Below are 27,737 nucleotides of genomic sequence, written 5' to 3'. Positions count from 1 at the left end.
TTGAGCGGATTTGGCAACCTCGCCTGAAAAGTGAATCGCGTTTTTCGGCGACGTGGTCCCCTCGGGCCGCCGTAGTTAAAGTGCGAAACTGCAGAAGTGCCAGCGGCAGCGTGTCGCTTTTAATAATAAAAAAAAAGAATAAAAAAAACATTTAAAGTGGGCGGTCTGATGGTCCGGCGAGATTAGACTGAATCAGGCAGAAAATGCAGCCGGAGAGCGACTTCGCGGCGGCTCAGCCCGTTCACTTCGTCAACTTGACTAGCGCGGAAAAACGCGCGTCGCTGTAATGAAACGGCCGCTCTGAAGAGGCGCGTCGTGTCGCGTCATGGCCAGAAAGTCGCTCCGACCGAGTCCGGACAGGCCAGGACCGTCTCCTCCGTCCCGCCGCGGACATTGACGCCTGCGGACCGTCCAGGCGCGATGCTCGCACCGGCGCTCGTCCTTCTGTCGGGACTCTTCTCGCTGTCCGCTGACGGCCAGGCGACACCGGGGCGCCGCTTCTGCGACAACGGCAAGGTGGTGTACACATACGTATTTATTTTAGTTTTATGTAATTTTTTTTGTCCGCCTTCTGCTCCCGTTCTCGGCGAATGTTGCTTGTTTTAAAACCCTTTCTGCCCTTGGCGACACACGACAGAACGTAGTCCGGGGTCAGGGGTCATAATCTGGCAATGTTGCAGTTCCAGGTGGAGAGGGACCTGCTCCCCGCCGCCCTGCTGCCCTGCCCCGGACCCCCGTGGCCCCACCGTGCACAGGTTCTTATTAACAGTTTATTAGGACATCTGATGTCCCCGCTTCTGTGAGTAACGTGCTGTCTCTCGTCCTCTGCTGCAGGACGGTGGCAGCGTGGACAGGAGGTCCCCGCTGCAGGTATGGACTGTCCCCCAGCGCACGACACTCGGTGGAACGCCGGCACCGTGTGTGCTGATAAGCTTCGTCCTTTGACCTGGTGACATCAGGACAGCCAGTTCCAAACTAATCTGATCTCATTACTCTCAGTTAATGAACTCACTGTCACACAAAATGAAAATTCCTCACGATATATAATTTCTCACGTATTCCTTTCTTAAAATGTTTACTATACATGGGGTGAAAAATATAATAATTTGCAAACTAAAATGTAAAAAAGATTTTAGACTAGCCATATGTTATGTACTTGATGTGAGTCAGCTCTTTTGGAAATATACTGTTTTTTTTTACAGCATTTTATCAGACGCCCTTATCCAGAGCGACTTACAATCAGTAGTTACAGGGACCGTCCCCCTTGAGCGACTTAGGGTAAAGTGTCTTGCTCAGGGACACAATGGTACTAAGCGGGATTTGAACCTGGGTCTTCTGGCTCATAGGCGAGTGTGTTACACACTAGGCTACTACCGACGGTCAGTAACCATCAGACGGTTTCTGTTTTTTACATATTCCTTAAAAAAATGTTTTTAGACTGATTTCTACATAGCCTGGGATCTAAATAAGCAGTAACAGAATGCATTTACTCCCAAAAGCACTTTTTTTTGTAAATTGATGTGTGCCAGATTTTTTATATATATATATATATATATATATATATATATATATATATATATATACACACACACACACACACACACACACACACACACACACACACACACACACACACACACACACACACACATACATACATACATACATACATACATACATACATACATACATACACACATACAGTACAGGCCAAAAGTTTGGACACACCTTTTCATTCAATGTGTTTTCTTTATTTTCATGACCATTTACGTTGGTAGATTCTCACTGAAGGCATCAAAACTATGAATAACCACATGTGGAGTTATGTTCTTAACAAAAAAAGGTGAAATAACTGAAATATATTCTATTCTGCGGTACAGCTCACCTCAAAGCATGTTGATTAGGTTCAGGTCTGGTGACTGTGGAGGCCAGGTCTCCACTTTTTAAGTACAAAAAAAAGTTTTGATGCCTTCAGTGAGAATATATATATATGTATATATATAAATATATATATATAAATATCCTTCCACCCTTCTCTTTTTGTCCACAGCCAGCTGAGCGTGTCTGCATGGACACGCCCATCTCCTACAACCACACAATTCCCAGCAGGTACTGCCTGCATGTTTTGTGTCTAGTAAGGCTCTGCTTCAGCATTTAAGTTCACTCGTGTCATGTTAGTTTGGGCTCTAAAACCTCCTGTAATAAGCTCGATTCTGGTTATCAGTGGGGCTCACAGGCCCGTGGCGGCTGAAACCGGAGCCTATGTGTACTGCCCTCCCCAGCGCTGGCTGAATAATTTGCAGGTGATTTGTCTTCATTGCACATTTATTGAGTTGCATTTTAAACAGAAGACCAAAGTGTTTATGCCTTTCAATAACATTCTGTGCTGCTTTATACTGTACTGCATACTTTCATTATGTAATTGATGATCTACTTCATGACCATCGTCTTTTTTGCTTTCATTTCAAAACGAAACGAGCATGATTTCAACAGTGTGTGTGTGTGTGTGTGTGTGTGTGTGTGTGTGTGTGTGTGTGTGTGTGTTATTTTAGTGTGGGGCAGTTGTAATCCTGCATCACCCGTGTGCCCCTCTCCATCAGCGTGGTCGTCTGGCTGAACTGGCGCGCTCTTGTCTGCCCCACTACATCATTTCCGCCCACCCATGGCTCAGCACTGAGCGGGTCTGTCGGTTCATTTAAATCCATCTTTTTTTGGGGATCTTATGGCTTGCCATGGACTGTATGTCCACATAAATGTCTGTTTATAAAATACCAGTGTTTTGACATTATAAAGTAATTTAATAAGAATTTAGATTACTCCATGCAGTGATGTCATTTCTTTTTGCTGTTTCTCCTATGTCCTGTACAGCCATTGGCTCTGGTGTCATGGGGTCGTACTCTGGAGGTGTCCCATGTGACCGCATCTGAGGTTTGTGACTGGCTGCTCTCCGTCTCTATAAGCCTCAGTCGGAGGAGCGGAGGGAGGGTGGAGAGGTACAACATGCTGTTGATGCAGGCAGGACCCCCAGAGACGGAGAGAAACAGACCCCTGCAGCTCAAGGTGAGCGACCCACTGTCACTGTGAGTGTGTGTGTGTGTGTGTGTGTGTGTGTTACTGATCCTGTTTTCTTCGGTCAGATCTTCAGAAGGTGTTGTGAGCAGGCACTGTCTCAGACCACTAATGAGGAGAGAAATCGAGCAAAGAGAGCTGTAGTTGAGGAGCAGAGGGAGGAGCTACTGGACAAGCATGAAGCCGAAGTTCTGAACTCTGAGCCCATCAGACCTCACACCAGCAGCAGGCCCTCGCCGGGTGTGGCCACACCTTCCACACAGAGAGCGAGAGAGTCCCTCAGCAGAACCATCCAAACGATGGGTGTAAACCCGCAAGCGGCTACAGAGCAGACGGAGAAGACGGGAGGCGTCCGCGCCCACAGGAAGAGGCAGCGCATTAAAGAAGACACGGAGGGGCAGAGGCTGAGAGAGGAGGGCCGCAGGAGGGATGCGGGGGAGAGGATGTCCACCCCGCGGACCGACGAGGCCGTGTGGGCGGCGGCGGCGCTGGGCTTCCTGCTGGTGCTGCTCACCCTGTCCGTGCTGCACACGCGGCTGTACCGCCACTGGCGCAGATCGCCCAGCCTGTACTGGCACAGCGGCGCAGACGACTGCGACAGCGTGGCAGGTGCCCCGCCCGCTCTCTTCCTCCCTATCATCTGTATCTACATGGCCAGTCCGGCTATTAATTAATTAATAATTAGTAATAAAACAGAAAACACTGAGTGTTTAGCGTGGAAGATTTTCAAATGAATCAAAATCAAGTACCTGGCAGACCCCCCCCCCCCCCCCCCCCACACACACACACACACACACACACGATTGTGTGTCAGCTTTGTATTTTAAATTACACCCCTGTATCGAATCTCTACTTTAACCAAGGTGCTGTTATTGTCCTGTCTTCAGACGTTATACGGAGGAGACTGAAGCTGGTGGGTCGGAGGAAGAGGCGGGTGCCTCCGGGTCGCAGGCAGGAAGCTGCCTTACTGCACAGCTCCAGCACAGAAGAGGAGTCTGACTGAGGAGCCGAACGTTTCTCCTGGGGTTACACGATTCCGAACACGCTCTCATGTACGCGGTGCGGTTTAACACAATCGGCCAACACTCCTAAACACACACCCTCCAGATAAGGCTTTCAAATAACGAAGGCTGTATTTAATCTCATTAACATTAATGGACCACAGGTACACTTCATTATAGCTTATTTTTCATAAGCGAGCAGGTATTTTATACATATTTATCTTTTTTAAACTACTTGCCACAATAAATGTACATGTAACGTGTGTTGGTGTAGGTGAAACGGTTGTGAAGAGTATCATGGTTATGTTGCAGTAGAAATACTGTATTTTACACATTTAAAGGCCTGATTTACTCTGTTAAAACGTATTATACATTTTTTTTACATGTAAACACGTAAACATATTCTCAGGACCTGGTGTTGATTTCTTTTTTTAAAGAAGATTCTCAGTCCTAACGTCATTATGACGATGACATTATTGGCGATTTTGTGATACTCGATATTGCAGGACAATCACAACTTCTGTACCTGAAAACAATAATTTTCAAATTCAAAAAGCAGCAATTGACCGTAAATCACTGCATTTCTTGAGAAAAGAAGATCAAAAACCTGCACATTACCAGTGTGACCAGTGACTTAAACTTTGGTACATCAATACTGAATACCAGCGTATCGATTGCATTTTGTCCCCAACCCCAAACAACCCCCCCTCTTAAATGCTGGATGCAGAGTAGACACAATAAATCCACAATGAAGGACAATTAACATGTTTCAGTTTATTTATTACAAATGTACAGCTTATGAGTCTTCTATTACGATGCCATTTGTTTTTGCGGAGTTTTATTTCTCTAACTTTGTACAGTTTACCTCTGCGCAGAGTTTCTCCCACCGGCGATCTCGCGTTGCCAGAGCTGCGAGATGCACAGGATCAGTACATGGTGTCTGAACACAGAAGTTTTGCACGAGTTGGAGAGAAAAGCTTTGCTGTGGGTCGGGGGGTCATGGTCACGTTTGCTTGTTCATAGTCTGGGTGCGTGAGAGAATAAGACCTGTGCACAGAAGACCGGGAGTCCGTCCAGTGGCGAGGGTGGGTGATCTTCTGTCTGGTTTCTCCCTTGTCATGAGATGAGTTTAATGCTTGGCCGTGGTGGACCTGACCCACACCCCCCACTCCCAACCTCAGGTCCATCACAGCCAATGAGAAAGAGGTAAAAATGTCTCCAGGAACCATCGCTCGATGTATAGCTTAATAAAAAATATTGTGAAAATATAACCATATGTATCATATACAAGCCTGGCCTCCTCTCACATTTTTTGTTCATGGGAGGTAAATGGTGGAGGGGAGCAGAGATGAGCGCACAATGTCTCACCGTAAGCCATTCTAGTGGAAGTGCAAAGGCAATAACCATCATAGATTTTCTCTAAGACAATCTTTGTTTGACACTGGAACAAAAGAATCACATTCTCTACATACGTTTAAACGAAACGATTTGGCAAAATAAAAAAATAAAATAATGAAATGAGGGTTAGCTGGCAAATGATGAAATAAGCACAAGCAAAGAGCTTAAGGCTTTCAGGGTAACCTCCCACCCCCAAAAAGGTGTAACATCATCAATTAAGTCCTGGTGAAGGTGAAATGCAACAACACTGCAGACCCTGTGACGTTGGGCACCGTGCCCCTTCACCCACTGGCACTCAAAGTCAAGAAATCACAGGAGCTCCCATTTTAAAGCACAGATGAAAGAGTATCCCAGCGGTCCCTCTTTCTGCATGTGAGCGGGATCTGTCCATCACCGCTGCCGAGGAGATGACTGACAGCAACCGTCCAGCGGCCATCAACATTCAGCCACTTTTAGCTTATTTCAGTTCATCCGCGCTCATGCCAAAAAGAACAACCTGCCCTTAAGACTGACAGACACCTCACAGCAGACCGTGCCGAATTGGCTCCCGTGTGGGTGGCTGACCTAAAAAAAAAAAAAAAAAAAACATGCAGCTTAATAAGGAAGGCAAGGAGCCGAGAAACAGTCAAAACGTGGAGGGCAGGGCTGAGTTTCATACATCGAGTCCGAGGATGATTATGCCATGGTGCTGTAATGAGGGTCGACTGGCCGCTTCTGACAACGAATCCCGTTCTTGTGCTCAAAGAGAACCGTGAACATGAACAAGGGTTTTAAAAAGGAAAAAAATTAAAAATTCCTTTTACACTTGGAGCATTTCTGGCCATCACAAAAATGAATAATAATGACAAAAAAAACTTAATTATATTTTGATCTCTGCTTGATGTGCTAATATTTTTTTTTTACCTTTTCTTTTATGTACTGATACTGTAACCATTCAGAGAATCACCCAGAAAGACAGATCAAGGCATGTTCCATAAATATCAACTTTGAAGGGAATCGTTTCGATTCCTGCCCAACTCTGCAGACCATAGCACATAGATGGCCAAAAACAAGGGATAAACATTATATATATTAAAACAATAAAAACACAATAGAGCTGATAACAGTAATCTTAAAAAAAAAAAAAAAAAAAAAAAAAACTAAAGTAATAATTAATACAATAATTCCAGTGTAAGGGTTTCTTTAAGTCAGTAATTTCTGTCCCAGGAGGTACAGGCCAACAGCCTCTTTTTATTTATTTATTTATTTGTTTATATGTATGTATGTATGTATGTATGTATGTATAAAAAAATCATATTAAGAGGAAGGGGAAAAAAAAAAAAAAAAAAACACAAGTCACAAAATGTCAGGACGTGCTGACTTGCGACTGCGCCTATTGTGATCAAGAGACCCAAAAGTGACGCAGTCAGTGCTCAGACCCCCAAAGGCAAACCATGTGTGTGTGTGTGTGTGTGTGTGTGTGTGTGTGTGTGTGTGTGTGCACGCTTGTGTGTGTGTGCAATTCGCAGAGTCCGAGGCGGGTAGTGATGACCGACTCCCTGCAGTGTGCTGTGAGATTGAGTGAGATGATCAGAGTCGAGCTGTTGAATTTTCTCCCAGTTGCTCGACCACGTCTGTGGTCCAAAGTGTCTCCCGAGTGCCAGCGTCCGGTCCACACTCTTCCCTGCCTGTAGTGATAGCTGCATATTCCATTTTTTCTTCTTAGTTTGTGTTGCCGCATTCATCCATCCCTACATGTCTGAGTCAGTTGTACATTCCCAATCCTCCACTTCCACACCACATTCCTCATTCTTCTACCTTTCATTCATTCACTGTAGTGATTTCTCTATTCCCACTGTCCTCCTCCTCTCACTGAGTCCCACCCCCCACAGCGCTCCTCAGCCAATCACTGCTTCTTCTCACGGGTCGTGATGGTAACCAGCTGCTTGGCAGCTTTGGCGATGTCGTAAGCGCACTGAATGACCTGCTGAGTGAGAAGTTGGTAGTCTACAGTGCCGGCTGAGGGGTCGGAGGGCGCGGCCTTCCTGCACTCCACCTGCAGCCGGGACGCGCTGGCCGCCAACAAACGCAGGGAGCAGCGCACGGCGTCCAGAGCAGGCCGCTGGAAGGAAAGTAGGCTGGCACGTCATTCAAATGAATTTCATTTAAAAGCAATTACAGAATGAAGGTAGAGAATGAAGGGTAATATTACCTTGGGAAAGAGCGAGGCCATCTCGGTAACGGCCGAGTGGATCTTCTCAGAACACGGGACAAAGCTGGTGACCCACACACACAGAATGATACACATAATGCACTTACTAGACTTTTCCCAAGGCTTTCAAACACTCCCCATAAAAATACACCCCGCTACAATGTCACAGTCACCACTTCATTGTGGATCATCCCACACATAAATCATCTCATGAACAGAAGAGCAGCTGAGTCACACCAAACGAAAAGCAATAATCTAAACACAAAAGTGAAGCAGACCCCCAACATATCATCACGCGTGAGCATTCATGTGTGCAGCGTGAAAGTTAAGGGAAATGAGAATAGTATGTGGCTGGGAAACTGCGCACCTCCAAATTGTGTTAATGAGGACTGTGTACTTCATTAAGAGGGAAGTGGGTGTGGCCCATGGCTGGTGAAGAGGTCAGTGTGGGGTCATACCTGTCATGTTTGAACTCTTGTGCTGCCCTAAGCAGTTCCTGGATGTTCTTGGTCACCTGCTCTGTTTTCAGAATGACGTCCTCGGTGCATGGGAGGGTGGGGTCAGGCTCACCGACATCCCCCCCTACTACGTCATCCGACTCCCCCCTTCCCTCCTCCTCGCTGCTGCGCCCGGCTCTGAAACGCACACATTTTACATAAAATAAATAAATAACACACACACACACACACACACCCACCCACCCACCGAATCCCAAAAGAAAAATGGTAGAAATACCGAATAGAGCAGAACCTGCTGTATGGATCATGGACTCACGACTCACCCTAATGACACATCATACGTCTGGGTGTTGTCGTAGTCACTGTCAGTACCGCTGCCATGTTTTTCTGCTTTCGGGCCCTAGAGACACAGGAGGTCACGTTGTAGAAATTCTCACGCTGAGGAGTTGAGTGAAGGGTGGAGGCGCTGCAGTGCATGCTGTACTCACCATGTACCTGCTCATTTCCGTGGAGGCGGAGAGGTGCGGCGCCCCATACGGGCCGCCGGCGGACGCTCCCTTCCGCACCTGCGAGACGGAGATGGAAAATTAGGAGGCCGCATTACTGCCCGAGCGTCGAGGAGAAGAGAAAACTGCAGATTGAGCCACAGTTCAGCCTAGAGGCACCGGCCAAACACATTCCTCACGGCCCCCATGGGCCGCTTTCTAGGATTTCTTTTTAAGAAAGCAGGGCTGCCCTGCAGTATTTCCCATCAACAAATTATGTACAATTATATGTTGCTGAATATGCCACATTACTTGTGGGAAATTATTATTGCATCCATAAGATTTATTGTTACTTTTTGGACATTTCTCCTCTTCTATTTTGGCTTCAAAATGATCCCTGAAGAGGATATCTGCAGGTCATGAAAGCTTGACAGTTCTCCACATTAGCAGACACGGACACTAACATGGGGTTGCACAGACGGGTCAGGTGGAGTCCATTTCAGCTCTGATAAGAAAAACATGAACATGCATTTACTGAGGAGAGCCGTGAGCATGCTCAAGTGAGCCCTGTGATTGGCTGTCGCAACGCTAAGGCATCACCCACTCCCGGATCCTACAGGTTAGTCTGCCCACCACCAGTTGGCACTGAGAGTAGAGAGTCGGAAGCTCAGAGAGACAGATGATGTCGCCCAGATCTGCGAAATTCATGTAATAAACATGCTCTATGCATTGTCTCCAAAGAGTGAAGACACGAGAGGTCTAGCTGTGCTGCTGGCTGGCCTCAGTGAATCATTTTAAAAATGTAATCAGATATTCTATTTTATGCATCTCCAAACTCCAGAAGGTACTACGTTGTAGGAAGGCACGGTAAGATGAAAACGGCATCTGTCAAATGAGCGTGTGTTCACGATGATGACTTTCATCTGCAAAGTCAATATGATGGCAGTATCATTTCCATAGAATTGAAACTCCTCTATTGCTTTCCAGGCCAGTAGTGAAGGTGCTTGTTCAATATGAACTGCAGCATAAAAGTGAGCAATGCTCAACAGAACTATCCAACTCATTGGTTTGTTCCTGTTTTCGTGAAAACGTAGCAGAAAGTCAAAAAACAAACTCCACCAGGTGCAGAAAGTGACAAAAACAAAACCAATTATTACATTTAGACATTGCAAATACATGCAAAACACGTATGTTAACACGTTGTACAAGAAGAGTCAAACATGGAGCACGCAAGACCTCAAGTGAATGGCGACCATATTAAATAATAATAATAAAAAAAAAAAGTAAAAACCACTTTGATAAAAAGCACATGCATCTTCCTCGTGAACATTAACCAGCAGCGCAAGAGCGTTTCTCTTGGCAGGTGACTGGGTGGGGTTGCAGCAGGGCTCAGTGCGTGGTGTTAACATCCGACCACGCCGCCGTAGAAGCCGGGGTGAAGAGTCGGAGGCCAGACTCTGTCTGTGCAGGCAGTGAGTTCGGGTGAGCAGAGTGACTCGGAGTGACTGGGTGTTAGTGAGAGCGGTGGCACCATTCAGGTAAGCCAGGCAGCAGCAGCAGCCACAGCGGGACCCCAACTGACCGCCACACGCCGTCCAGAACAGAGATCAGTGAGGAAGAGGAGGAGAACCAGTCGGTGAGGGAAAAGAAAGAGGCGAACCGAGGCTGGCCTCACTCGGACCTGACGCAAGGTCACACTTACACTGGGTTTGAGGGGCTGCAGGCGGCTAGACAGGGAGTCCAGGGGCGGGGCGAACGGCTTTGCGGTGGCGGCTCCCGGCTCGTACATGGAGAAGGCCTGTCGGTCCCTCCTTAGAGACATATTAGATGACACGGCCAAGCCCGTGTCTCCGCTCCCACCTATCCCTTCCCCAATTCGTACTCCACCCACTCTCACACCTCCCACCCAGACGTCTGGGCCTGCACCCCCACCAATACCGCCGCCGCCCCCGGCCAAAGACCCTGGCCCCCCAGCCTGGACTCCCCGCAGCGTACTGTTCTCCGTCTGTATCCGCGTAATCTACAGCAGAAGTGGGTCGGGGAGGAGGGAAGGGGAAGGTTGAGGTCACTGGAGGCACAACATCAACATAAAAATCAAAACGGGAACTTACAGGCTAGGAAAACTGGAGGATTATGGGTATATATACAAATATCTAGTATTACATGATGTACAGGGTCATTCACACCAGACACAATGCAATGATGGAGGTTACAGATGATGAAATGGTGGGAAAACCAGCACCCAGCCTCACTATACTCTATGTGTAAAAGGCCTGTGTAAATATTACTTTTAGACTACTTGAGGGCGGGGCCGGCTTGTACCTCTTTCTGCAGTCGCCGCAGCTCTTCGCTCAGGTTGTTGTTCACCTTCATGAGCTGTTGGACCTTGGCTTCAGACGAGGCCAGAGCCTTCTTCACCTCCAGGTACTCCTGCAGGGTGATGGGCCCATCTGAGAAGTCTGATGAATCCATGCTCTGTAGAAAACACACACGCACAAGGCATTAAAAACAAATATGGGAAATAGGAGAGAGAAAAAAAATAAACACACCAGATTTCCTGAGACAGAAATAAAAAGGTATTATATATTCGTCTAGTGAGACCAATTGCCGGGAAAGTACATTAGTACAAAGTGTACAGTGCTCATATTGTATCCTAACTTACTGGAAAGATGAAGTGCAACACAGGATCCTATTGATTTAGGCCCCAACTTTTTGAATGGGTCACTCAGAAACAAAATTATTCTCAAAACCACGACACCAATTATCCCACCGATATGCTCACAAACGGGCATTAACTGTACATCATGTTTCTGATTAAATTGTTATCATATTGAAACATCTAACTGCTTTCTAATTAGGAGAATGGTACCTAGGCTTCCCTGGCTGAGAAAATATGGGAAAATGATTACACATACAGCGCAGTGCTTGACACTGGCTATGCGTACGTCATATTCTGGACTGAAAAGTAGATCGGCCCTTTTTGTCATATTTCCCCATACGTAAATTACATCATAAACAGGATCCAATTTTAATCTCATACTGGATCAGGCCCATCTCTAGATATTCTGATGACACATTAAATTGCACTTATAATGCATGTTATAATGCATGCATTATACCGGTCAGTTACATCTGTTGTAATGCTTTCTTGTAAAAATGCTAGGACATAGAAAAATAACTACATGAATAACAAGCTTTATGAAACATCTGTGAATAATTCAGCTTCTTAAAATCAACAGGCTTCAAATGGCCTCCATTTATAAGCATGGAGCTGAGCGCCAACACCCTTCAGTGCCCTATTTTCTCCCACAGCGAAGGCAGCACATCTCACTGTGCCTGTGGTCACAAGACTGACCAGCTGCAGCAGTGGCGTGACGCTTCCTGAGCGAGCATGAGCGCCCTTAAAGCCCGCCCCTCCCTCCAGCAGATGAACAATGGCCCACTGACTGCAGCCTGGAATAGCTGTGATGTCACCCTGGAAATATGTGCAGTGTTGCTGCTGCTGCTGCTGCTGCCGCCGCTTCCTGCTGCCGAACTGCATGCTGGGACAAGCTAGGAGACAAGATCAAGGCTCAGCGTGGTTGTAAGGGCTGCAGCTGCAGGGACAGCTATGTAACAAGTGGATCGTTCCAAAATTCATCCAAGGTTGTTACACAGCACCTCAAGTCTCCCCCACCACATACACTGGACACATTATTTGAGTTTCATGCCTTCCTGATTACTCCATGATTAAATGTCTTTTAATAGTCGAGATATAATGGTTAAAATAAGCGTTATATCACGACGAGTTACTGTTGCCAAATGATTCCTCCCAATTAAAATTAAAAATGAGATTTTATATATAATTACTTAATATATATGTCTTAAATAAATGCCAAATATTCTTTCTTCAAGTTAATTTCTTAAAATGTGTATTATAAACAAATTTTGGGACAACATAGTTCTTTTTCAGGCAAAATGACACGCTGGTGGTGCTGATGTAACTGGAGATTCTCATCACCTTGGCCCGGTTGTTGCGCTGGGCGTTGCTGCTGTTCTGTGTTGTGAGCTCGCTGTCCGTGTCTTCGTCAGACGCCACGCTGTCGTAGTCGTGTTGGTCGTCGTCCGCCTGGCCCTGCTCCAGTGGATCTGAAAACACAGACTTCCGAATGACTCCATTTTATCCAGCTTTTCTCCCTTCGCCCCACGATAAAGAGATGAGCACCAGACTCTTACCAGTAGGACTGCTCAGGCCTTTGCCCTGCTGCCGTCTCTTCGCATCACTCAAAATGTCAATGATGAGGGTGGCGAACTCCCGCGCGTTGAAGCGGGCCAGTTTCTGTCGGCCCTGCGGAGGAGCGGGTAAATGGAATTACGTCCAAGAAGTGAGAGAGAGAGAGAGAGAGAGAGAGAGAGAGAAAAAAAAAAAACTTCCTTGCAAGCCCAGAGACAGAAAACCGAGTGTGAGCTACATTACCAGTCAGTGTTTACATTCCTCTACAGAGAGAGGACTTCAGATGAGGTCTGCAACTAAACGGCGTACAAACTGCAGACGTGTCTACGTGTCAGTTCTGTCCCAGACCAGTTTTTCCAGGGAAAAAAAAAAATACACGAGAAGTGACCACAAAGAGGCATTATCTTGCTGGCAAGTCACTTATTTTTATAAAACCACCACTAAAGCAGCACATGTGAGCAGGGAGAGAGAGAGAGAGAGAGAGAAAGAGAGAGAGAGAGAAATAAGAGGTGGAAATGGGTTTGGGTAGGGAAGGAAGGCTCCACTACGCACCTTCGCTTTTAAACACGCTCTCTCCCCCTCGCTCCTTTTCCTTCTCCGTTTCTCTGCTGCCCACATCACAGACCCTCTATTTATAGCCCTCCGTATTCATCCGTTCCACATTTCGATGCCGATTTCACTTTTTCCCCCCGTGTTTGCCCTTCTGTTACACCCTTCTGTTCTTCCCCAAGTCCCCCCATTAGCCTGAAAGGAAAAAAGGCTCCGTCCCTCCACATCGGCTCGGCCACTGCCGCCACTCCTGAAAGCCCCACAGTTTCCAGACACCACCGAGGGGCTAAGAGGCCGCTGACACCCTGCTGTCTTATGGATTCGGCAACGTCTACGAATGCATCGCTGTCTGCAGAGACGGGAACAACGAGCCATTCCAGAGCAGCACTTCAGCCTTTTTAATATGAGAAAAATATACATTTACTCTACACACTGCATTATCACACAGGACAGCCAACAGATGTGCAGAACTAAATACAGTTATGTGCCATAAACTATAAATAGCAACATATGCTCATCTGCAGTACAATGCAATCTGCAGACACCTGACAGCAGATGTGCAATTCATCATACCGATAAAAGGCAACATAATAAACTGAATTATAATGATGTGCAGGTTTTCAGTTTAGAACTTGTTATGTGTTAGAATGCATATATTACGAATGCATAAATTGCAATATAGTTAAAATGCATGGCTAAAAATGTACCAATACTGATAATGTGCAATATTCACTTTTCAATTTTGGGCTAAATGTTAGTTGTCAGCAATACAGGTATACAGCCTACTGTTTTGAAAGGTCCAACAGGGCAAATGGTGAAAGAGCTGAAAGAAGGTATGTGACTTATTACAAAATTTTTTTTTTTTGTTTTACCAGACAAAAAAAAATCTCCTCTGTTTAAATTATTTGTAGTATTTTCTACATACAAAGTTCTTATTTTAATCCTCAGCCTACAATTTCATAAATATCACTGCATCCTGTATTTAAACCATGCTTATTCCTATATATATTTAAAAGATTTTTCAAATGAATAAAGCCACAGTGAACAGAACTACAAGTTTTGCCAGTGATGTTCATGACATGTTGAAACCTGAAAAGTCTTACTGAAAGCATAACTGTTTCATTTAATAATAATTCATCATTTTTATGCCATTGTGCACTGATGCACTAAGAAAACGTGTCGATTCCAAATTGTATTTTGGATGGTATAATATCACGTTAATCCTCGCTCATCCCCAGAGTAGAGCTACAGTCTGGATCTCCGCAGACGTGTACGAGCTGTGGCAGTGTGGGAAGCGTCAGAGACCCTTTACCTGATTGCGCGTGGCTGAGTACTCGGGGTTGACGGGTAGAAAGGGGACGGCGCTGCGTTCTGTCACTAGTGTGCTGTGGTTTTGAGTAGTGAGCCACACTGAGAGAGAGAGAGAGAGAGAGAGAGAACACATTTCTCTTTGACAAAATATGCATTTAAGCATGAAGAGAGAGCAAGGTCATCTCAGCTGGAGTCACGCCGTCCCACACCCCGCCGCCCACAGTCCAAACACAGAGCTAGAGCCACGTAGCTGCGGCTAGAACTGCATGCAGGTTACGGAGGGAGGAAAAGCAAATAAAGCTGCCTTGCTGTTGGCACATGGAGGGGCATAAGATTGTGTGTGTGTGTGTGTGTGTGTGTGTGTGTCTTCCCTTTATGCTCTGGCCCCTGCCATTAACCCCCTGAGAAGAGCTTACCTGCTGTCTCTCTCTGCCTGACACCGAAACTGCTGTTGCCGACATGAGGAGAGAGGCTCGAGAACTCCAGCGGCACACCCTTGACCAACTCTTACTCACTCGTTTTCTCCTTCCCTGCTTTCCTTGGAAAACTCTTTCCGCCCCCTCCATCCACTAAAGCTAGTTCTTGCTTATACAGTGTGTTTATGCAATAAAAATATATATTCCGACATCTCCACAGAAGCTTGTAGAATTATCCGCACGGTGCGTGCCACCCCGACGGATTCCAGAACTGAAAAAGGGAATGGCTGAGGAGCATGGGACATGTTCCAGAGAGAACAGGATGAGACAGGAGGGAGGGAGGGAATAAGAGAAAGAGAGAGACTCACCAGCATCATTCTCCCTGCGGTCTACCTCATCATACACATCCATGGCCAGCTCTTCAAAAAGTCGATTATTTAGCTGTCAGACACACACAAACATACAAATTCAAACCAATACACACACACACACACACACACACACACACACACACACACACACACACCAAGGGGGAAACCACACACACTGAATAACCTGGATAAGGAGAGGGTCACCATGCAATAAACAAGGTGGGAAATAACCAAAGCACCACAAGCCCCAATAAAATAACTTGCAAAAAAAAATCTGAAGAGAAGGTGATGGAAAAGAAAATATACAGTTATTTAGCATTATTATAATAACTTACTTATGAAATGACATTTGATTCATTTTAAATATTTAACATTTTATTACTAATGTTTGCTTGTAATTATTTGAACAGCCTTTAGTAATTCAGCTGACAGAAATGGTCAGTCTTGTGAAAGGTTAAAGGTCATCGTGACTGGTCTAGCCTCGTCCGCACCACAGGTACTGAAGGCCACTCACCGCTTGCAGCTTCTTCTTCGCAGCCTTGGCCAATTCTGAGAGGTCCAAACTACACAGAGACACAGATGGACACGAGTAAAACAACGAAAGAAAGAACGAGCAGAATGAGAGAGGTGTGGACTGACGAACAGAGCAGGCCGTATGTGGAGAGAGATGGAGGATCACGGATGGAGAGGTGGAGTCGTTTTTTTATTTTTTATTCTCACTATCACACTGTGCCCAAACATTGCCTGATGAACAGACTGTTCTCAATGGAAAATTCGCAAAATAAAAAACAGAGACACACACAGGTCTGTTCCTGGGGGGCGGGCTGTCCTTATTCTCCTTAAGTACACAGTCTGTGATTAATAAGCCATGCATATAAGCGGAGTGACGAGCAGGTCCACACTTTAAATCTCACACTCAACACAGGATGGAGAGAATGCAGGGGGAGGGAGGAGGGGAAAGGAAAGCTGCAGAGACGATGATGGAGTGGGTGACGAGAAGAAGGACAGATACCTCTGTGTTGGGCACTTAGGGCGAGCTCTGCCTCCACAAGCGCAGCAAGATGGAGAGAACAGAAAACGAGTGAGCGGGACAGCAAGAGAGAGAGAGATAGAGAGAGAGAGAGAGAGAGAGAGAGAGAGAGAGAGAGGGACAGACCCCCCCGATCAACACTGGCTTTTAGCAACACATCCAACAACCTTTTGGCCTGGACTTATACACACACACACACACACACATTACCTACACACACACACAAAAACACATAGAGACTAATGCAAAACCAGTTATAACACAGCGCAACCTGCTGGGCAGAACGCTGCATTACACATTGCTGCTGACTGTGAAGATTACATCATGTATTTACCAGGGACATGACAAATGGCTAGTGACTGCATACCTGTCCGCCATCTGAGGAATGATGTAATGCCCGTTCTTGTGATCTGTGGAAAAAGCAGACATGGCACAGGCCGCTTCAGCAACGCTTAAATCTGGGGCCGAGCCAGTTCATGTTATACACACTGGTCTGCAAGGTCTGCTGTGGGCTTTTTTTGAACATCTATGTATGCAAGAAAAGGGCTGACAGATATAAGGAATATAGTCTTTAAGAGATAAGTCTTCATATATAGTGCATTCAATTTTGTCATGGATAAACAACCAATAAGAGTTCGTCTTATATCACTTACAGTACGGGCCAAAAGTTTGGACACACCTTCTCATTCAATGTGGTTTCTTTATTTCCATGACCATTTACATTGGTAGATTCTCACTGAAGGCATCAAAACTATGAATGAACACATGAGGAGTTATGAACTTAACAAAAAAAGGTGAAATAACTGAAAACATGTTTTATATTCTAGTTTCTTTGCTCTGATTACTGCTTTGCACACTCTTGGCATTCTCTCGATGAGCTTCAAGAGGTCGTCACCTGAAATGGTTTTCCAACAGTCCTGAAGGAGTCCCCAGAGGACTTGTTGGCCCCTTTGCCTTCAATCTGCGGTCCAGCTCACCCCAAACCATCTCGATTGGGTTCAGGTCCGGTGACTGTGGAGGCCAGTTCTCCACTTTTTGTTAAGTACGTAACTCCACATGTGTTCATTCATAGTTTTGATGCCTTCAGTGAGAATCTACCAATGTAAATGGTCATGAAAATAAAGAAAACACATTGAATTAGAAGGTGTGTCCAAACTTTTGGCCTGTACTGTATATATCTACTGTATAACATTTCTGAAGTTCTCTCATTTCAGGATTATGTCATGAAGAAACTTTATTTATAAGAAGCATTAAATCTTGGGTAGAAATCATTTATGACAATGAATGTGTAAAACATGACAGCTAAAATAGTGTTTGCTTTTAAGTATGATGCACAGGTTTCTCTTAACAATAAATATGGAGTAAGTTACAGGGCATAATTGTCCATTATGTACGTTCAAATTGCAAAAAAATGTAACAATAATATTCAGTTATAATCCTACATCATCAAAATCAGACATCGTTCCTCAATTGGTCTAATAAATTTTTCATAAGAAACTAGAATCCTGTGAGATCATTTTCTGTTTGGTCATTTGAAATAAAATAAACACGAACATGATCTTGCATGAATGGGGTTTGTGAGCAGGGCGACAATGGCGTCTCCGGCGAGTGTGGCGGTAACTGGAAGCTCACCTGGGCGTCGGCCGCACAGGTAGAATGCCAGCCTGTCGGTAAGCTCGTACTGACACTCGACGAGCCTCTCTGCCAGTTCTATCTGACCCGCTTGCCTACAGACATGAAGAGAAGGAGTCTGTATTCAGAAGCCGTGTTTGTATATGTCTGTGCACGTAAGACAAAAAGAAAGGGTGCGGCCAGATGAATATATGGGTGTGTGTCGGGGCAAAGGGAGATGAAAGCGCCGATCGGTTTCTGATCCATTTCCATGCTTCAGCAGAACGAAGCCTACCTGGCATAGTCTATGGGCGTGCGGCCATTGATGTCTGGAGCCCCCGGGTCGGCGCCATACACCACCAGCAGCTCCGCCTGCAGAATCTGCCCCGCCTTGGCGGCCACATGGAGGGGGGTGGTGCCTTTCTCCTGCACGGGGAGAACGCAGCGAGAATTCACAGGCAGTACCCACACCAGCCACTTCCAGCTGGAACTAATGGAACAGGAGTTTCTTAAGGACACAGGGCAGCACCCTCACCGGATGGAAGAAGTTAGCCTGCGCGCCGAGAGACAGGAGCCGAAGACACGTCTCCAAGCTGCCCGTTCGCACGCTGGAGTGCAGTTGCTGTGAGAGAGAGAGAGAGAGAGAGAGAGAGAGAGAGGGAGACGGAGAGAGACGGCGCAGGGGGGGTTACTCTTCGGTGAATGCGCTCATTAGGGGCTGCTCAGCAGCACTGGGAAGAGTGCATTATTCATGGGCACACTGACATTCAGGAGCCTCCGGTAGACAGGCAGTTAAAGGGCTCGGGGGGGGGGGGGGATTCATCAGCAGGGAGGGAGTGAGAGAGACCGAGAGAGAGAGAGAGAGAGAGAGAGAGAGAGAGAGAGAGAGACTGCTCCCCCTCACCTTACTCAGGTCCTTGGTTGTGACCCCGTCGTCATCGCGGCAGGGCAGCTTGTGGACGAAGGCCAACATCTGGTATTTGGCGCGGATGAATTCTGACTTGGTGGGGCTGGGTGAGGAAGAGCGCCGCAGGGGAAGTGATGAAGACGTACACAGCAGGATCAACAGTGGGAATAAACCTCCCTGATGCACTTAACTCCAAACACAGTCCTGCTGCCACTACTGTTCTGTCGCCCTATTTCAAACTTTAAATCCAGTTTTAAACCTTTTCTGTTTTAGTTTCGTCAGAAGATGGAATACTGAAAAAGTTGCCGTGAACTAATCAGGCACAATAATGCAACTATTGAATCCATATGCAAATTGATGATCTGAATATTAGTTAAATTTGACAAAACAAACAAAAAAAAAAACAAAAAGAGAGGTTGTGGGTAAGAGGGGAATCCTTTGACTTACTGGACTTTATCTTGAGGGTTGGGTTTTCGGCGCCCGCTCTGCACCTGTGCTGGGTCCAGGAGGGAGTGCTCCCAGATGGAGTTGGCACCATTACTGGCCAGAGTCTGCACCATCTGAACACAAATCTTAAATTAATGAGATCAGGTCTGTCTGTGTGTGTAAGTGGGAGGAACAGAAAATGTTGCATTTTCTTTCCATTGTCCGGGTCAATTTTGCTTAGCTGTGTTTCATCAGAACATGGACAGAAAAAAAAAGGTAAAAGATAGAAGGATTGTAAAAGAACAACCTATTACACACACACACACACACACGTTCAACAAAATGTTCATCTCCCTTGATAATTTATCAATACATGGAGGTCTGGATTTGGAGTCACACTCAAAATTAAAGTGGAAAAACACACTACAGGCTGATTCAACTTTGATATAATGTGCTTGAGGCTCAAAATTAGGATCAGTAGTGTGTGGCCTCCAAGTGTCTGTATGACCTCCCTACAATGCCTGGGCATGCTCCTGATAAGGTGGCGGTCCTGAGGGACCTGGACTAAAGCATCTGCCAACTGCTGAACAGTCTGAGGTGCAATGTGGCATTGGAGCAAGACTTGATGCCCAGGTGTGCTCAGTCAGATTAGTGTATGGGAAACGGGCGGGCCAGTTCCTAGCATCAATTCCTTCATCTTTCAGGAACTGCTGACACACTCAAGCCACGTGAAGTCTAGCATTGTCTTGCATCATGAGAAACCCAGGGCCAACCGCACCAGCATATGGTCTCAGAAGGGGTCTGAGGATCTCATCTCGGTACCAAATGGAAGTCAGGCTACCTCTGGCAAGCACATGGAAGGCTGCGCAGCCCCCCAAAGAAATGCCACCCCACACCATTACTGCCAAACTGATCACACTGGAGGATGTTTCAGGCAGCAGAACGTTCTCCAAGTCTGTCACAAGTGCTCAGTGTGAACCTGCTTTCATCTGTGAAGAGCACAGGGTGCCAATCTTTGTGTTCTCTGGCCAAATTTGCCAAACTTGCAGCATGGTGTTGGGCTGTATGCACAACCCGCACCTGTGGACGTCAGGCCTCATACCACCCTCATAGAATCTGTTTCTGACCGTTTGAGCAAACACATGCATTTACATTTACAGCATTTGTCAGACGCCCTTATCCAGAGCAAATTACAACCAGTAGTTACAGGGACAGTCCCCCTGGAGCAACTTAGGGTTAAGTATCTTGCTCAGGGACACAATGGTAGTAAGTGGGATTTGAACCTGGGTCTTCTGGTTCATAGGCGAGTGTGTTACCCACCAGGCTACCACCACCCACATGCGCATTTGTGGCCTGCTGGAGGTCATTTTGCAGGGCTCTGGTAGTGCTCCTACTGTTCCTCCTTGCCGAAAACCGGAGGTAGCGGTCCTGCTGCTGGGTTGTTGCCCTCCTACACGTCTCCTGATGTACTGGCAGGTACTACCTGAGCCACTTGTGTGGGGGTTGTAGAGTGAAAACTCCCACCAGCATTCAAAAGTGACCAAAACATCAGCCAGAAAGCATAGGAACTGAGAAGTTGTCTGTGGTCCCCACCTGCAGAACCACGCCTTTACTGGGGACGTCTTGCTAATTACTACCTGCATTTCTACCTGCTGTCGGGTCCATTTGCACAACAGAATGTCAAATTGATAGTCAGTGTTGCTTCCTAAGTGGACAGTTTGATTTCACAGAAGTGTGATTGACTTGGAGTTATATTGTGTTAAGTATATATAAGCAGCGTATGTATAATACAGTAAGTGAAGTGTGTGTGTATATATACATACCTGCAGCAGTGCAGGGGGCCAGCCACTGTGCCGCAGGTGTTTGACGATGGAGATGTGGCGTCCCAGGCTGCGATGTACAGAGCAGCACTCATCACAGATCAGGACCCCCCTGTTGATGCTGGTCCAGCCGGGGTCTGACCACAGAAATAAAGACAATATTTTAAACCAAGCCTCTGTTAACTAAATAGAGGAATCAGTCTGTGCCACTCATTTTATAATAATTATACATTACAGTTTATCTAACCAGAATCCGGTATATTGGCCAAGTATGGAACATAGCCAGAGAATTATGTTCCTGTCACTGGTGTCTCTCAAGCAACACAACACTAATCTATAATGAAAGGAACACCACAATACACAATTAAGATCCAAACAATTTTCAACAGATTTTATTTGAAAAGGTGCATGAAGAGAAAACAATAAAATGCAATATATGTGAAGCGCATTAATTTAGTCCAATTTAAGGGTAAATCTGCAGGGCAACTATTATCACAATAACCTTGGAGTATACAGTATACAGAGTATCAAAAAGCAGATAAAGCAGACAAAATAATTGTGTGGGCACAAACAGAGCAAAAAAGAAAATTGCCATGGGACAAACAGAAGGGTGGGAGGGAAGGTCGGGCTCAGGTGAAAGAGAAATGACCGTGGCCCAACGTGACAGCAGTGTGCTGATGCATGCCAGGAGCCTCAGGAGCCTCCTACTAAATTTAACATTCAGAATCCTATGATCACTTTAGCTAGTCTGGGGGATAATGCAATCCCAGTGCCTCTCATGGAGGGTGGGTGTATGTGGAGCGCGTCATGTCTGTTCCTTGAAATATGTCTGTGAAGATTCTGAAGAAGGGATGGTAGTAGCCTAGTGGGTAACACACTTGGCTATGAACTGGAAGACTACAGAGTCAAAGGTTCAAACCCCACTTAATACCATTGTGTCCCTGAGCAAGACACTTAACCCTAAGTTGCTCCAGGGGGACTGTCCCTGTAAATACTGATTGTAAGTCGCTCTGGATAAGAGCGTCTGATAAATGCCGTAAATGTAAATGTAAGATTCTCAGTCTGTAATCTATTCCTTGAGGTTTTGCAAGGATGTTAAATTCTGACAGACATTGAATCAACTCTAGAAGACAAGACAATGATGCTTAGCAGTTAGATTATGGCACCAACAAATATTGCATTAGTTATAATTAATTTCAAGTTTTTCTTCTCTAATTGTCAATAGTACATGAAGCAAAGGGCAAGAAATGCTATTGCTAACTGCTATTGTGATCTTTTGCAACTCTTTCAGGGGAGCAGGTTAAGTCTGGTGTCAGCCCAAGCAATTACAGTCCTGAAAATGGATGAACACAAAAGCCCAAATAAAAGAAGAATATCTATTCTCTGAAGTGATGCTGTCAAGGCAAAAGCACTCTTTTGCATGGGAAGCGGTACAGATGGAATGAGGCTGTTCCAGCAAGCGTGCTTTTTAATTTGCCGAAGAATGGCTCAGCCCTGTAAATCATTTGTGCTTCACAGAAACCCGGCCGTACATCTCTCTCCATTTTCTCACTTAGTTACACGACTGTGTGCAACTAATGTGATTTAGCACGGATGCTCTCACACACAGACACGGGCTCGGAGCATATGGTGTTGCTGGGCGCCGTCGACAAAAACCATGGGAAAAAAAAATAAAAAATCGAGCTGGGTTCTGAATTGTGGCAAAATGCAAAATAGTGGGTTGCTTTAACGCAGTCTACGATGAAAAGGCAGCTTTGTTCAGGTAACAACGCAAAAAGCACAATAAGCATAAACAAGACTGGAGCACATTAGGCTGCATTACAGTGCATCTGCAAAAATGACATCAGAAGTGAAAGCAGGATGTCGGAGTGTTTGGTCCACATGCCCGATGCAACAAACAAGTTAACAAACACCTCCGCTCTAATCTGTGGCCTTAGCATTGTTAAAACGAAGCCCGTAAATCTTAATGAGTGGTCTAGGCCCTGTCATTTATTCTAGACGGACAAAAGCCAAATGACCTGAAATTACGACCAATTACTACATTAAAATGGATTCATGGGAAGTTCGTTTCAGAGTAAAGCTTGTACTTTTACAGTACTGAAATTGCAAGTAAGAGCATGGGGAATGTTTATGTAACTGAGAGAATTGTCTGAATGTTCCCTTTCATTTTGGATATTGGGAAAGCCCAGTATTATATAACATTTTGTCAACCAGATTCACAAAACTTAACACAAGAAAAAGAAATTTAAGCTGGCATTCAAGCTGAAGAGGAACAAAATACTAACTCAGTCCCTCTTTTCTGATGCCTGTAATAAATAAATAAATAAATAAATAAATGACATCTGAGAGAAAGGGAGACGCCCAGAGGGATGACTGACAGCTCTCCAGCATCCTGCTTCCACGTTCTGGTTAATTTAAACCCACCCTTGTCAATAACTCAGAACCCCGCAGTCACACAGCATCTCCGCCCTTTCTCTGCAGATGCCATCAATTGCCTGCCGCCACGACCAATTCAAACACACGCCTTATCGTCAACTCACATGTGACATTACCAGTGACGTAGCAATGTACCGTGAATCGGCTAAAAGTCCATTTAAATGTGTGAGGATTAAGCCTTGACACAACAGAAAGCACGTGCTAGCAAATGCACCGGGACGTGGCCGATCTCTCAGTGACCCCATATAAGCCGTATATATATATATATATATATTAATCATAGAAACTGAAGGAGGTCTGAGTTCCCCATGCCATGCACATGCTGGGTCGTGTCCTACGTCCACCACAGTGTTGGAATCCAGCTACATATGCAATATTTAAAGTAAAAGAAGTCTGATGTGCTATTATTCATACAGTATTAGATGTTCATTTAAGTTTAAATACCGTATTTCCAAGGGCAATTAAAAACCACGGTCAACCACTAAGACGTAATATGCCATGGCCTGGCACCAAGATGTGAGCCCCCAGGAACTGTACATGACTGAGACGTAACACGAGAGTGTCTAGGCAAGAGGAGGGCAGGGGCTGAGGTAGGCAGGCAGGAAGGAAGGAAGGAAGGAAGGAAGGAAGGACGGACGGTGAGTGCAGGTGACCGCGGAGCGGCGAGAGGCTGGCAGGTAGCTGCAGAGTCGTAACAGGGCGCCATAAATCTGCGGACAGGAAGAGCGCGGAGGCGCTGGGAGAGCAGGCACGCATTCCTAAAGGGAGAGCAGCTGTGGGTGCGAGAGCAGCTGCTGTACCCTCTAACTCCCACCGCCAGTTCCTCATCCTCGTCCAACCCCAGCCCCCCGGGAGAGCTTGCGAATAAAATGCACACGATGACAGCAAAGGCCACAACGCCACTGCTGCCATTAGCTCTGTTGAGGGTTTAAGGTTCTGTATATATAAATCTGAATAAATCTAATATTCAAAGAAAAGTAAAATAAAAAGATGCAACTTATTGAAACATAATAAACAACAATGATGCATGTACTGCGCCATGAGAGTACTGAACCATTCATATTATGCTATTTTGGGGCCTTTCCATCATGTTACATTACACCTGCAAGGTATATCTTTGGCTTCCAAACTATATTTCCAACATCATCACTTTTCAAGCCTGCGAGGTACAGTAAGATGAAAGAAAAGGATGCTGGTGAAGTTCGTCGTCACCTGGATATAAAAACTTCTTCAGCCTATATTGTCTTGCATGCAATAAAGAGGTAACGTATCATGATATAATGTCACCATCAACAAAGAATGACATGACAGCAGTGACGGCGGAGGGGATTTTCGATCGGGTGAAGTTAGACGCTTTATGTGGCACGTCAGTGTAAAGGAGACGTGAGCCTCCCAGGCATCATACTGGACTGAATCTGCAGAGTACCTGTGCACACTGACAAGGGGCTCAGAAGAACATTTTTATTAGATGTAAATGAACAAACTAATGATCGTCAAGACAACTTTAAATGATACCATACTTATAAAATAGTTCGAGAAAGCATCTATGGCCACCCCACATTCATCGGCTGAAGAACTAAAACCAAAAAACGGCAGAAACTACGATTTGTCGAAAGCTTAATCAGTTTTTTGAAGTATTAAAACATCCAAAAGTTACACTTCATTAAAGAAGACATAGCTATTTTCAATATGTTTCATATAAATGGCGTTTGCTGATGATCTGATTAGGTTAATTCACACGTAAATGACACTATACAGAGACTGAGACAGATTTGATGACTAGTAAGACTACCTGGTCTACACAAGTTAACCCTCCGCTAGTTACCTGTTAGCCGACTGTCCGCCTAGCATCGTGCTACACCACCATTAGACGTCCTGCCCATAGCTGCGTTAGCCCACACATTGGTCGATTAGTTATTTAAAACGGCAATCGACGTCAGCTGCGACGGGGAAAGGGCGCAGGTCGTTCAGAAAACGATGCCACGATCTGGGTAAATGCTTGGGACGCTTCGAGCTAAACAGAAAACAGACGAGCTACGACGAGCTAGCCAGCCTACTGCGCCTCAGATTCCCCGCTGGAAACGCGTTCTTGTCACTCGCACGGACTGTCAAATTAAACGGGAACACGACGAACCCCGCGTCCGTGTGAAAAAAAAAAAAAAAGACACCGAGAGCCACAAACGGCGCTCGCAAGACGGCCGGCCGGCCGCACGGCTAGGCTAACCGCTGCGCTGGAGCGAGCTAGCCGCTAATGCGAGAGGAGAGTAAACATAAACACACGCGAACGTCGGCGGAGAAAATACTCGGCCGCCGGGGAACCGGGGACGTTTTGGTGCGGGACCGCGGTGGAGTTGGGTTCACTGGTGGAGCCGGGGCTTTAACGCAGTTTCGCCCGTGTTGTGCCGAAATCTCACCCCCATCTTGCGTATTTTTGATTCCCTATAATGCGCCCGGACTGCCGAAGTATAAAACCCCAGAGCCACATGGCGTTATGCTTTTTTTTTGCGTGTGAATGTGTGTGTTTTTAATCCGGAGTTCGAGGAAGAGACAGGCGACCGCAGCCGAACTAATCTCCATCCGTCCATCCATCCATCCATCATCAACCTCAAATGTGACTCCTGTAGCAGTGGTCGTACGGCCAGGAGCAGGGATTTGGCACAACACCTGCCTCGTATAAACCGAGCCGGGCCGGGCCTCCATATCCACCTTCCTCCCCGCTCGTTCGGAACTGGTGCCCCCTCCGCCGCCCCGATAACGCCCTTATCCCGTTTTCGGCGGTGCCTACCTGGTGCACTGCAGTCGGCGCACACCTCAGTCCTCTGCACTTTCCTGGACATCTCCTTGGCCCCACTTTCTTTAACGCGGCGGCTATTTAAAAAAAAATTCCCCCAAAATAAAAAAAAAAGAGAGACGCGTATGTCTATATATATGTGTGTATGTACATATATATATATATATATATATATATATATATGTGTGTGTGTATATTCCTCAGCGTTGACGCCGCAGCTCGCCCTTCTCAAGAGCGACGCCTGCAGTCGTCTGCTGCCGCCCCGAAATCCCCGGAAGCCGGCGATGAGCTGTGTAGTCCTCCCGGCCCGCCGCACCCCCTTCTCTCCCTCCCTCTCTCTCCCTCCCTCTCTCTCTCACCCTCTCTCTCTCTCTCTCTCTGTCTCTCTCTCTCTCTCACCCTCTCTCTCTCTCTCTCTCTCTCTCTCTCTCCCTGTTTCCCTTCCTTCCACTTCCCTCGTTCGCTCGTCCTGTTACACCAGATAAGTTAGCATGGCGGAAAAGATGGGGGTTCGTAAGTCGCTCTGGATAAGGGCGTCTGATAAATGCCGTAAATGTGCGAAGACGCGAATGCGACGTAAATCCGAGCTGTTCCGTTGCCGGACGCCTTTTATATCAAAAAATCTTTATCTCGTGGTTTGTTGTGTAGGTTCATATCGCCACCAGATCTGAGACTGTAGTCTTCATGTCAGCAACTGAAAGTAATAGAAATTGCCGTTGTTGTGGCTGTAATGTTATGTAATGTTACTGCATTTTTTGGGGGGGAATAATTGTACATGTTGGTTGGCAGGTCACAGGTTCGAACCCCACTTACTGCCATTGTGTACATGAGCAAGACACCTGACCCGGAGTGTCTCCAGAGGGGACTGTCCCTCTCACTACTGTCTGTTATTAGCTCTGGATAAGGGCGTCTGGTAAATGCAGACGTCAATTTTAACAATAAACCATAAGCTCGACGCAAAGGATATCATTTTAAAGTGTTTCCATGTCCGCCGAGTGAATATTAGCACACACCGCATGTAACGGTGGCATGAGGCACCTGCCATCGTGCCATCGGTGGCGTGGCTGGCAATTAAAGTAGGTAGGGGCTGATGGCCAGTGTTGCCAAATCCGCTTATAATAAACCAGGTTGAGTTTCAATTTTTTATTCTACTTTCGAAAGGATACGGCTATCGCACAAATTCGCTGCGCACCAAAATTACGCGCACAAAATTAAACAAAGATGTTTACACACACACAAAAAGAGAGAACCGGT

General features: G+C 46.0%; 2 protein-coding genes across 11 annotated transcripts; one reads left to right on the top strand and one right to left on the bottom strand.

The window, feature by feature from the left end:
- Nucleotides 1-76: 76 nt before the first annotated feature.
- On the top strand, nucleotides 77-4,829 carry tp53i13 (tumor protein p53 inducible protein 13). Of its 4 annotated transcripts, none has more exons than XM_028961520.1 (9): nucleotides 77-516; nucleotides 681-755; nucleotides 835-870; nucleotides 2,051-2,109; nucleotides 2,225-2,303; nucleotides 2,553-2,681; nucleotides 2,869-3,060; nucleotides 3,138-3,678; nucleotides 3,957-4,829. In XM_028961520.1, exons 1-9 carry the CDS (start codon nucleotides 421-423, stop codon nucleotides 4,070-4,072), a joined length of 1,323 nt encoding a protein of 440 aa, XP_028817353.1. In that variant the 5' UTR covers nucleotides 77-420; the 3' UTR covers nucleotides 4,073-4,829. The 4 variants fall into 4 exon arrangements, with proteins under 4 accessions (XP_028817353.1, XP_028817354.1, XP_028817355.1 ...); XM_028961521.1 differs by having other exon boundaries at nucleotides 638-755; XM_028961522.1 differs by having other exon boundaries at nucleotides 479-516; nucleotides 835-998.
- git1 (G protein-coupled receptor kinase interacting ArfGAP 1) lies at nucleotides 4,825-26,784 on the bottom strand. 7 transcript variants are annotated; one of them, XR_003743166.1, is made up of 23 exons: nucleotides 26,478-26,778; nucleotides 21,260-21,393; nucleotides 19,458-19,570; nucleotides 19,008-19,113; nucleotides 18,639-18,725; nucleotides 18,399-18,529; nucleotides 18,125-18,219; nucleotides 16,860-16,902; nucleotides 16,475-16,501; nucleotides 15,977-16,025; nucleotides 15,460-15,532; nucleotides 14,677-14,774; nucleotides 12,818-12,929; nucleotides 12,603-12,730; nucleotides 12,050-12,154; nucleotides 10,925-11,077; nucleotides 10,305-10,622; nucleotides 8,606-8,683; nucleotides 8,441-8,517; nucleotides 8,118-8,294; nucleotides 7,660-7,723; nucleotides 6,127-7,569; nucleotides 4,825-6,032 (listed from the first exon to the last, which is right to left on the bottom strand). XR_003743166.1 is itself a non-coding variant. In XM_028961514.1 (22 exons), the coding sequence occupies exons 1-22, from the start codon at nucleotides 26,527-26,529 to the stop codon at nucleotides 7,354-7,356; spliced, it is 2,436 nt and encodes an 811-aa protein (XP_028817347.1). In that variant the 5' UTR covers nucleotides 26,530-26,778; the 3' UTR covers nucleotides 6,039-7,353. The 7 variants fall into 7 exon arrangements, 5 of the variants coding, with proteins under 5 accessions (XP_028817347.1, XP_028817348.1, XP_028817352.1 ...); XM_028961514.1 differs by lacking the exon at nucleotides 4,825-6,032 and having other exon boundaries at nucleotides 6,039-7,569; XM_028961515.1 differs by lacking the exons at nucleotides 4,825-6,032; nucleotides 16,475-16,501 and having other exon boundaries at nucleotides 6,039-7,569.
- Nucleotides 26,785-27,737: the final 953 nt, after the last annotated feature.

Source organism: Denticeps clupeoides, chromosome 19, assembly GCF_900700375.1.
Source record: "Denticeps clupeoides chromosome 19, fDenClu1.1, whole genome shotgun sequence".
In the NCBI taxonomy this organism is placed as follows: domain Eukaryota; kingdom Metazoa; phylum Chordata; class Actinopteri; order Clupeiformes; family Denticipitidae; genus Denticeps; species Denticeps clupeoides.
Note: the sequence above shows the minus strand (reverse complement) of the source record. Positions and strands in the feature narration are given on the sequence as shown.